This window comes from Ptychodera flava, chromosome 13 (assembly GCF_041260155.1).
Source record: "Ptychodera flava strain L36383 chromosome 13, AS_Pfla_20210202, whole genome shotgun sequence".
Classification (NCBI taxonomy): Eukaryota; Metazoa; Hemichordata; class Enteropneusta; family Ptychoderidae; genus Ptychodera; species Ptychodera flava.
Window position 1 is genome coordinate 21,574,289 of NC_091940.1, and position 12,785 is coordinate 21,587,073.

Below are 12,785 nucleotides of genomic sequence, written 5' to 3' on the forward strand. Positions count from 1 at the left end.
TTGGTGTTTTTATTTATAACGCTCTGCTTTCCGCAAGCATCGAGCACTGTAATTTCCCATGAGGACATCTGCATACTTCGATATATTAGATATATATATATATATATAATATATAAGATATATATATATATATTATATATATATATATATATATAGTAGTATCTAACGTTTTGTTTTCTTGTGTTGTTGACAGACAGTGGCTACATTGACGAAGACGGTCTGGATCTGTTTTTTCGTGATTTGCTGCAGTCCATGACTGGTGATAAGGTAAGTCCTCTCCTTAGACAGGCTTAGCGTCTTCACCAAACCCGTATGCTGTACCGTAATCCTGTTGAACGTCTTTGCTGGAAATCGTCGGAGGTTGAGGAAAGCTCTGGATGACCTTTATTGACCTTTCATTGTAAGTGCAGCTTTTCGGCTTTTTCGTGACGCTTTTAAATCGTGCCGGAATGTAGCAAATTTAAGCTCCGTTTGTGCGTTATAAAACGGAAGCTGATTATGTTTCTGACATGGGCTTTAGAGCTTTTTAAACGAGAGGCCAATTTTAAAGTACCTGTATGATTTCTTTAATTGCTTAGTAGAATTCAGTTTCAGTTTTAACATATTGTGCAAATATCAAGCATTTGACACAGTACAGAATGCAAACGACCCTTCCCCGGTCGCCTGTCCATAGTTCTAAAACAATAGTAGCACAATGTTCTTTCAATGTCTCTTCCAGAACACGCAATTGTCAATGAACATTACATTATTGTGGATGTATATGACTATACAAACATGCACACTCATTAAACATAGCGAGATATGCGTCCTCATTGATGGCCCTGGTACTTCGCGTAGCAAAAATTATTGTCTACGTACGATTTCTCGAGAGAATCGAACGGAGCCTCTGGGCGTACTTTCAACAATCCTTTAGCTTCACTATGTATTTTCATAGCCATTAGTCAGCGTTATACTAAGATCGTGATTGGGGGAATAAATTTTATTACAGCCATTGCTGTGCATTGGATGTTTACACAGTCATGCTACAGGAATAGCCGCAAGGAACGTAAACCGAAAACGAATAGTCATAGAAATCTGTTTTCTTATTTGCACAAAACACAGTACCTTATATTGAGAATCACAGAACTCCCATTGGTCATAGCAATACCTAAACAGTTATTATTTGTAACCACGCTCAGGGTGAGGGAGATTGCTGCGTTTCCATGGGTGGATAGACAGTGAACATCCCTCGGTGTGCTTGAAACAGTTTTCAGAATTTTCATAATTTAGAACCCATATCCATCCGGTATGCTTATTCCCGTTTGTTCCTCAACACGGGGAATGATATCAACTTTTAGAGTGGCGCAGCCCTTTCAGACGACGTTCAATGAATATAGCCCCCCCCCCCCCACCTTGTTTAAACGAAATAGCGAGCAGGAATGGGAAAAAATGCGCGGACATTGTTGATATGAAACGCGGTACGCATGATTGATGTGGTAACTTTGTCGTGATAAATCAAATGATAATATCACAATCTTAATGCCCCCTCAATATTCATAGTGGGCGGTGCGGGACAGCAGCGTCGGACATGACTGGAAAATAAATGCATTTAATGCCAAGACTGATTTCTGTCTACAAGTGTGACATATGAACAGGTTAATAAGACGGAGTTCTGTCGCGGTGCCGAGGACAAATATCTGACGTTATCTTTGAGATTTGTGAATCGTATTACGTTTTTATGTCCTTCTTATGAGTCTATACCACTAGTCCGTAAATTAGATTTATTAGATGTGCTCGTCATTGGATCTATAACTCTGGAGTTCGCCATAAAATAATGAGAAATGCATTATGGTAAACCGACAAAGTCGTAGAACAATACGCAAGTCAGAAATATTCTCTAAATATTGACCTTGCAAATTTTGACCTGTGGCGTTCAGGTGTGAAATGAATCAAATATAGCTTTCTGGCGAGATTCAGGTGCTTAAGTGTACATCAGACAGAATAATGTTGTTATTCGGCCCTGTAAAAACTCTATACATTGCAAATGCCGAAATCAATTCGGTGCCGCAGTTATTTCTCTATATCATGAAATTTTAGCAATGTTTGTTTAACTGAAATTGAACGAAATCCGCACAAGGTGCTGCCGATAAAGCTCTTCATGAAAACAAGCTAATTATAGGCGAATTTTGAGCGGGTATAGGTAAAGTCAAATTTGTCATCAAGCGGATGGCTTTTAAGTTAGCGATGCAAGTACGGACAGAGAATGGAGGAGAGACAGTAATGACTAGGGAAGCAAACCACCCGAACGTTTCAGAGAAGCTTCTGCCTTAGTGGAAAAAATGTAGTGAAGTGGGCAGCTTGATATAATGCATATGCTATTTTGAAACCTTCTTCGATTTCTTTGCTTTCCGGAAGTACAGTCCAGTGGTATGTGAGTGCATGAAGTATAAAAGAAATAATTGGCAATACGGCTGGAAATGAACATTGCAGTGATGGACTTAGTGTTGGGCACTATTGGAGGGTGGGTAGGGCGATGTTGGAAGGCTTTAATAGATAAACCTCTGATGGCAGAGTTATGACAGCTTGAACTCTACCTCAAATTTGGAATTATTTAGGAAATGGTGCACTGAGAAGGTATACTTGCTTACCCTTTTCTGCTTGATTTGATGTCGGCGTCTTTTGGATAGAACATGTTTAAGCTTACGGTAACGCAGACAGTAACCATAAGGTACGCGCCTAGAAAGTGAAAGATTTAAACTTTTGTCCAAACTTTCTCGAGGAATCTTTCAACCATCCTCTTTCAAAATCACGAATAAAAATCAGGGGGTCACCGTGCAGATTTTTTACTGGAGGAACAAATAAACCAAAATTTACCGATATTTGAAATTCAAAATGGCCGCCATCCCCGTGTTAACTCTATGGATAAAAATATAATTATTAATTTTCGAAGAACTAAGATGGTTAAATTTTCTCTTTCAGCAACAGCTTTAAAATGAACCCCCACAAGTGGTAGATCAGAAAAGAATTGTAAAAGTTTGATAGTCCGAATATATGTCCCCGAGGCGCATTCTACCTTAAATTTGTATTTTGATGATAGAGTTTTGTGTTCAGTGCATCGTATTTTTCCAGATTCGTCTCTACTGATTATCGATTTGACTTACCTAGCAGCACTCTGGGAATAAGAGCGTCATCTTTATCCATTAAAGCTTCGAGAACTGACAGTACTGTCGACACACCAATTTAAACCAGATAGGAAGGGTCACAAGGTGCCCGTGACGGAGCCAGCTGACAATTGCCCCGATGACAGGTCATTATCCCGTCACCGATGACAACAACGTCACTGAAATGTCCTTAAAGTTGACAAAATACCAAAGCGATTAGCTTAAACTGAGATTCTCGCAGGAGCTTAGAGGCTAAGTTCATTTTAAAAGTGTTGCTATGTAGTTCAGGCTGTCAGGCAAGGCTTGAAGTCGTAGTAGGCTGTTGATAAATCCTCTCGTTACGATGAAATAACCCAACCGTGCAGAGCCCGATGAACGCTTGTGTGTTCGACAAGATCACGAATGAACTTGCAAAGTGTGAATGCCGTATACGACTTGTAAATGGAATTCAACGTTAATTTTCACTTCACTTCTCGACATGAGGAAGGCGCGTCACGCGCGTGCCCGCGTTGTCGAGAGATTGACTTCTGGGCGTGTCAGCCAGTCGTATTGAGTAGGGAGCGAGAAACCAAAGTGCATCACTCAGCGAACAGTTCGTGAAAATGAAATGTACGGGCCGGCCAAGTAATGCTGTCGCAATACATTGAATTGAAGCGACGGCCAGCACCAGATAATACTGTACAAACAGACGGCCTCCACTTTGTTTTGTGTCAACTTCAAATCCAATTGCCAATCTGCTATTTTAGTACCCCAAAAAAACAAAAACAAAACAAAACAAAAACAAAACAAAACGGAGAACCAAAGAGTCATTTCCTTGTGAGTGTGAATGGCTGCAAGTTTCAAGTTGTTATTCCGCTCAATACATTTGGATCATATTCCCGATCTGAGCTTGTATGATCGTAAGGTACGATAATATCTATGATAAATGATGCTTCGAGCAAAATCTTAATTGTTGTTAGCGTAAGGTAGTTGGCTCGTATACGATTTCAATCGATGAAGTCATTATTATTTGATGTAAAGAGTCGGCCGATGAACCATGAAACATTAATGAAGAAAAAATTGTCACTGTTTACTTTAGCAATATCAAGCATAAAATCGGTGTATACGTACCTGGCAGTACCACCGTTGAAATTGTCATCTAGTTTAACTTGGCGCAAGACACATGTGATAATTCGCGCACAACGGTAAAAGTTTAGCTTGAGTTCATACCTCACACTTTCAAATCCTTGGAGACAGAGGAACAGATAGATCGCAGGTGGTTGGAACTGTGTTTGAGACACAAGGTCAAGTGTACATCTCGGTATTATGAGGCCCAAGATTCACGAACAAACCTTATTATCATCTTGTACTTGAACGTAAATTGACTAATTAAGATGGCGTTTTAATTCACGGTTGAAATTAAATGTGAATCGCATGAACTCCGAGAACTCAGCCACTGCTATATTTATCACAGCATGATAACAAATGACTCATTTCTCATTAAAATGTCATCCGACGTACCCAGACAGGGCCCATCTCGACGCCTGCTAAATTTATATCCAGGTACACCGCGCACAGCGTGAATATGTCTGTACATATGGCTATAATGAAATATACAATATGTCTTTCCCAATATGGCAATAGCTGTCTCGACAACTAAGCCTTTATTATTGCAATAATGGTTAAAATGTACGTAACGTCAATCATCATGAAAGCATAACCCTTTCAGATAATCATATGGCGTGCATCATTGTAAAGGTGACTTTAATTTGAAGAAGGCTGTTTCACTATAAATGTGTTGATCTTACATAAAATGTTATATCCTGTAAAATGAGTCGTGTGTCAACTATTTTTTATCGCAGGGCGAAGAACCGCTGATGTATTCTATTACAAACTATAAACCTGAAGATCAACTCGGTCTTTTGGCTTTTGAATCAGTGGGCACGCACTGTCAGTCGCCTAATATTCACACGGAAAGTCATTGAAAGTTACTTTACGCTTCATTTGATGATGTGACGTCGTTAATGGAGCCTTCATCATGGCGACGTTTGATTTCAAGCTTGCCGTCAAATAAAACCAATCGTCATATTTCATAAATTTTTCGATACACTAAAATTACAAGAGACGATATTTTGTTGGTTTGCGCTCGATGCGTTGACCAGCTGAAACGCTGCCTCGCCTTTGAGACATGGCAGGTATATCGGTTCGATGTGATGCAGTTGACGACGTACGCATCCGCCTAATTATTGTGCATACAACGATCTCCTGTTTTTTTGAAAGATACAATACGCGTCGACGAGATGGCTTTGCAACCATGGCAACTTGCTGAACACCATGCTTCTCTCAACCAAAAGGCAGACGTGATAATCGCTGTGCCGCATTTGACGCCACCGATATGGATAGTAAAACTCATCCGGAATTGTTGCGGTCCGATGTGCGATATCGCTATATAGGTTAACGTAAAATTCATCAAAACCTTTGAATAACACAGTAACGGCAGCATTGATCCATAACGCCAATAATACAGTCCCTGAATTCAATGCGCAACATTATTTTAAAAGTTTTCGTTCTTGGTAGCTCTTAGCAACAATTCTAAAGATCAAATGTCACAGACAGATATTTTATTCACTATAAATCATGCAAACGTTTTCAAAATTATCATTATAATTCAAATAATACTTTTCCTTGATGGAAATTGGTTAGATGATATGGTTTAAATGGTTAAAAATGCGAAACGTTGTCGATCCCACTCACGGAAACGCTCGTTTTGACAGTTGCTCCATCTCATTGTCAACCTTGTACTTTAATTGAGTAATAACCTTTTTCTATCACCTTAAATTGTAAGAGTAATTACTTAAATGCACTATTACAAACACGTGGTTCTATCACCTTAAATTGAAAGAGTAATTACTTAAATGCACTATTACAAACACGTGGTTCTCTGTCTTCATTCACGGGACAGCAATTACATTCGATTGACCCCGATTTCAAGTTCACGAACTTGCCGTCCGGTGAATGATGCCCCCTATCTGACTCATTATTTGCAACGCTACTGTGCCGCCTAAGAATGTTTTGGCGAGTGTCATAATCGAAATTCGCACAAGGCTTTTTTTCCATGAAGGCCTCGTTCCTAATAAAGATTGACCTCCCGTTATGTTGCTTGAAGGTTCAAGATAGTTTTTAAGTGTTATAACTGGACTGTGGGTCATTCTTCATGTCTACGCAGCTTCAATATTACTTCCAGACTTGCAAATAAACATGCATACAAGTACACTGACATTTGTCAACAATTTCACTATATTTAATATTTGCTTTGTTTTCGCTTCAAATAAAATGCTAATCAAAATACGTTTGACCATACACCCACATAGACGGTATTGCAATCGTGTATACCTTGTAAAATATACAATATTGTTGACATGGAACATCCTGGCTTTTGAGTATTGAAGCGTAGAAACGTTGCTGATTTGAATATCAAGTGCAAGCGTACAATTTAGTCTTTGTGTCACGTGATTGATATACCTCGGTAGAATAGTGAAGATGCAGTGAGAATACTGAACACTGTAAGGTCACATCTACAGGTCACGCACCGATCATAATTGATAGCAAACCATTTTGCTTTTGGCGTCTCTGCTATCAGCAATGTAATCAGGACATGTACATCTACATTATATACTGAGAACGGATATCGTCTCGTAAATAATTCTCGTGGAAACATATCTCGTGGACAGCAATTCATGTCCTTCTATCAATTGTCATGGTAACTAAAAGAAACAAATGGATTACGATGGAAGTGCATCAGAGAAAGATTGTAAATAACGTATCTTTTTTCTTTCGGAGACTTAAGGCTTTCTACGATTACATATACATTACATCGATAGATGCAAAGATACTACCTTGATTTCTGCCTTTTTAACACGGGCTGGTTTTTACTTTTACGTTTTTAACTCCACCACTCGGGGGGTGGGGGTGGGGGAGGGGGTTAAAAACGTAAAAGTCAAAACCAGCCCGTAAAAGGCAGAAATCCCGTCCGAAAACACCACTGCTATGGACCCACAGCTACAAATATACATACAAAGATACATACAAAGATACATACATACATACATACATACATACATACATACATACATACATACATACATACATACATACATACATACATACATACATACATACATACATACATACATACATACATACATACAGATGTATATGTTTGATAGTTTAACGATGAAATTAAATCATCTTAACTGTTTCTAATAAACAATAGTTTTCCGTATTTCAGTTGGACATTACATCATTTTCCGTTTGCGCGACAGTCATCTTAATAATCTAAATTACATTTACATTGTTGCTGTCAAAGTATCAGTATGTCTCATTCACGATGAGTGTCCCTAAAGATGCTAAAATGTACGTAGATCTTGGACTAACTGTCTTGTATTTCGTTCTTATCGCATGCGCGTTCTATGCGGTGTGTTAACTAGATCATTGTCAAAAGTAGCCTTAAAATGCTTGGACAAAGAAAATATATGAAACAAAAATTAACAATTAATTGAAAATTTTCAGTTTGGTTTTGACGATTTTGAGACATTATGTCTAACGTGTCATTTCCCATGTAGGAACATTTCGCTGATATTGAAGAAACATCAATTTAGATTCTAAGTGCATCGACTGCCCCACGCTCGCTCAGGGGACTTTCCACCGAAATCCCCGACACATATCCACATAAATTTTAAATCCACAGGGATCCAATGTAATCGATAACGAATTCACGTGTTTCCTGGGATAAAGGTGTCTGGATTCCAGAGAATCGCGATCATAAAAATACATGAGGCCGTCCGGGAAAATTTGAATTTTTAATGCGACGTGGCCCCTGATAATATTATTCCCAAAGGGATGTTCTTAGGAAGCAAACAACATATCGAACCATTTATCTAGTGTTTTAGCTGCCGGATTACTATGGTTACGCCTCGCCTTTACGGCGTGATGCAGCCTGTAAGGCCAAACGAAGCATCATTATCTTGTCAAATGCAGCTTGCCAACAAGGTCGCTATGGAAATTTGCTGGCCCGGAAAGAAATGCCCACGTACTCATATGACGATATGGTCATGTGACGATGTGAATTTCAAAAGTTAGCTCTGTTCCTTAAAGGGACAAATTCGGCCATTTTTCATGAATTTTGTTTGCTACGAGATACTACTTATATTGTTTGACATGTTGAAAGATACAGAATAAATTGGTGACCATGCATATATTCGACCCCGCTTGTAGACACGATACATGAAACCATGGCGAAAATGAATTAATGGTCATAACCATTTATTAATTTTCGCCACGGTTTCATTTAATTTGTCTAAAACCGGGGTCGAATATTTGCATGGTCACCAATATAAGTAGTATCTCGTAGCAAACAAAATTGATGAAAAATGGCCGACTTTGTCCCTTTAACCAACTCTGACCCGATCAGACTGCGATTCCTATTAGTTTACTCAGACTTGTTACAGGAAAAAGGGTACCTTACTGGATCGCAATATTTGAAGTCATGATAAAAGATGGTTCCTTGTGATCGCTACATCAAATCAGCCAATTATCAAGCATACTGGAAGCTATCACAAGTTGCCGACGGCGTTGATTTGAGCAAACAAATTGAACTAAGAAAGTCCATTAAATATACTCGATTTTCTGATTACTAACGATCGAAAACTACGTGGAAACTTAATGAAAATGGATGTATAATTATTGTATGGTATCGATAGAGCAATTTTTACCTCGCATAAACCCAAGATAAAAGTGTGACAGGAAAGTGAAAAACATTGTGGCTGCTGGTAGTAAATTCCCAAAAGGGGTGTAGCCAGAAAAATATCAAACCATCTGGTGTTTGATCTGCCACGTAACCATGGTTACTGCTCGGCTTTTCAGTGTGATTCTGGCTTTGAGGCCAAGCGTAGCATGCGTCTTTTTTTCCTGCCAGACTTCCGTCTATTTATTTTTTTGCCGCTTGTTCACGTGACGGTCATCACGTGACAGTGTGAATCGCAGTATTCTATTGGCAGTATTCTTTACAAACACTTTCAATATTGGCCCAAATGTACTGCCGCAAAATTCTATCTGCTCAGATCAGTTCAAGTGAAACAGAGCAGCATACTTGATCGCCAAGATTTTGACCAATTGATGATTGGCGTGATAAATGACGATTCACCAAATCGCTCGCCTAACCATGCTTCTCAAGGACTCAATGCTAGAACAGGTTGCCAACAGCGTTGATTTGAGCAAACAAACTGAACTGAAAAAGTCTATTATACATACCGGGTGTCCTGTTTACTACCGGAAGACAATAATGTCAAGTACGATGGGAACTTAATGAAACGAACTTACATCCAGCGTATGGTATTGATATAACCATTCTTACCTTCGTGAAACTCGAGAGCAAAGTGAAACGGAGAAGTGAAAACAAACAGAGAAACAACATTGTGGCGACGTCAAAGAAACGGAGAATCGATTCTTCATCTGGCTGTAATAAGACATGCGCTTAAAGGACATCAATGAAGATGGCTGCGGGCGAATTTGTAAACTGCCTGGCAGTTGAAGCGATGGCAACAAGCGCTACGCTTGATCGATCTAGCCCGTAAATAATTCCGATAAAAACAATCGTGCATGTCGCCACACAAGAAAATTAACTTGATTGAAGAACGAGCGGGAGAAATCTCAGACGATTGCAGTGCAAGTGGTATCTCAGAATCGTTCAAGAAAGTGTTGGCATTCTCACTGAATATTAAAACACGGAATGTTTGATATCGCTGTGATAATCTCTCTGTTGTCACTTTCTCAGAAAGGCTGATATCTACTCTATAGACATTTACGGGCCTTCTGAAATTGAACACATTTACGACTTAATCGAGACTAGAAAGTTACAATCGCGCCTTCGCCTTCAGGGCTTTGCATACTGCAGCACGTTTATTGAACCATCTTTTACAACTTCCTGTTAAATGGGATGGATAAATTACATCTTACGGGTGTTCTTTATTTCATTTTATTTTCTGTATATTGCAATGCTTTTCAATCTTTAGATTATAAAGGATGGCGAACGAACATGAAGATTCCATTTCATTGTATGCCAACAAAGACTTGGAACTGGCTACATTTTATTCCATAATAACAAGTTTCAAACATTTCCATTTCTATTCCGTTGAGGCTTTGCATAATTTATTCAAATTGTGTTCACTGCCGTGTTGGATTATATGTACGAATTACACATTTTTGTAATGCTTTCGAAGCAGTCATTGAACTTGTTCAATTTAAATCCCTGCTTAATATACAACCTGCAGCGCAGCTTCATGCCCTAGAACACTCATAAATAAATTCTCATGAATGCGAAATATGATATTGACTTCTCATCGCGTTCTTATCTCTCGAATACTCGATCGATATTCATATCTGCTAACATATTATTATTTTGCATTGGTTTCTTTGACTGGGCAACGTTTTATACGTGACAGAGATCAAGAATATTGAGAGAAAGCGTGCTCCAATAGGAAAAAAACCAAACATACACAGTTAAACAATCTTAATGGCAACCTTTAACGACAAGAACCTCATCCGTTACTCCGTTTATATCGAGTTTGATAACCTACTTGACAAAGGTGCATTTTCACTCTTGTATATCAATCATGTAATCTATAGAGTGCCCCGCCGGGCATTTCATCACAAAGTTATTTGTTTAAGGGCATTCATGAGAGTGCGTCTCTCATCAGCACGTTGCCTTTCAAAATTGAAGTGGTATAATCCGTCAGTCTACAGTAAAGAAATTAAGTGTTACACAGCACTTAAACAGTCCCAGAGATCATAAATTATAAGTTTAGTTTAAAAGAGTGATAGTGCTAAAACTAGTGTAAGGTTCTATTTCCAAACTAGATAAATTAAAAGAAAGACGACGCCTACAAGCGAGATAACTGAATTCTAAAAGTACCCTAAAAATGTCCGCCATCGTGTGGCAACAGTGATGTCATTTCCGTTGTAGTACAAAGTCCAAGTGCCGTACACAGGCTTGCCCCTCGTCGGCGAAGACACTTCGGAGCATCCTGCGCCACTGGAATAATTCTCGAGGGTCTATGCCTACTTTATGCTGCTGTAAATGACACATTTATGGTGGAAAAGGACACACCTTCTCTGACCTATTTCTGGGTACGATACAATTTTCGACACCGAGTTTTTTTACGATTATAATGCTACAGTAGGTGCGTTTAATTATGGCGGATTTCAGTGCAACAACTTTGAGTCCCAATGTCACAAGCGTTTACGAGTGAGAATAGTACCATCTGATACAGGTAGTTTTTGACCAATAGAAACGCTATAAAGGAATGTCCTACTAGAAGGGTCATGAATAGATAAAATTCACTTGATTCGAGAATAAATCCCCACATGTATCAATACCTGCTGGCCTTAGAAATCAATGATTTAGACAATTATTCGGGATTTGAACCTAGTACCTTTTTATGTTCTCAATGACTAATGTCTTCTCTGCAAGCCCTACCTCGGAGAGAGGTGCATTATAATTTTAAAAAATAAAAAGAAACATCACCACATTCACTGATGCTACAAAATTACCTTCTTAAATAAAAATCCATCATTTCACACCATTACAATTGGAAGTAAAAGAACATTCCAATGTCTCAAATGTAATTTTTAAAAATATGTAATGAAATAACCTCATAAATTTACGCTCAAAGGCACACCCGCGGTGGTTTAACTTTTAATGTATCCTTAATAACTATACTGCTTTATGACTTTCGGTTCTTTGACCTCGTCTACCTGTTTTTAGCCTGCAGATTCCTCTGAGTCATCGTCTTTTCGTTTGTGCTGTCCTTTTTGACACACACCGAAAACGCATTGTAAATTTCAGAATAGTTTTGTTAGCTGATCCTACCACCGCCTATCCTTAAAGTGGCGCCCTATTTCTCTGCTTCATGATGAAACCCACCTGAACGATTCAATCCCCCCCACGTGAAATCATTGTTAGTTACCTAAAACTCGATAAAGCGAAGAACAGTATTTATCTTGTAGTGTACCTAAAGCTTCCAGGCGGTCGATACAGTATTTCCATAGCTAGAGAAAGTGACATGTCAGTGTTACAGTTGTAAGGGTCAGTCTTTATCCCACTTCATGTGAGACATGTCAAGGCAACGTTTCATGTGCGTTTTATTATTTTGACGTAGAGCCATTCTTGCAGTTAGGGCATAATATTTGTTGACCTTAAAAATAATACAGGAAGGGTGAACAATGTTCGAGTGAAGTTATATTCAGCGTCGTAGACTCGTAGCCATGACAGCGAAACTGCAACAGATGCAAGTGACGTGTAAATTTAATCAAAACAAGCCAACTTTACTACTAAATCATATGCATGGCTAAAAATTTTACGATGTGACAACAACGTTTATTAGGAGACAGTCTGCAACAGTTTCTGTCTACGACCTTGGTACTGAATAAAGCAATAGGATCGAGAAGACAATCAATCAATCGTTCGCTAGATCGATCGATCATTTTATGTATGTATGTATGTATGTATGTATGTATGTATGTATGTATGTATGTATGTATGTATGTATGTATGTATGTATGTATGTATGTATGTATGTATGTATGTATGTAGTGAATGTAGTTAGTAGG

The 12,785-nt window shown here is 38.7% G+C and overlaps 1 protein-coding gene across 1 annotated transcript in view; it reads left to right on the plus strand.

The window, feature by feature from the left end:
• The window catches only part of LOC139147808 (secretagogin-like), a 33,212-nt gene that overhangs the window by 10,215 nt on the left and 10,212 nt on the right, over positions 1-12,785 (plus strand). Inside the window, exon 2 of the mRNA XM_070719016.1 lies at positions 194-267. Within this exon, the coding sequence (XP_070575117.1) occupies positions 194-267 (74 nt within the window). The remainder of the gene's footprint in view (positions 1-193; positions 268-12,785) is intronic.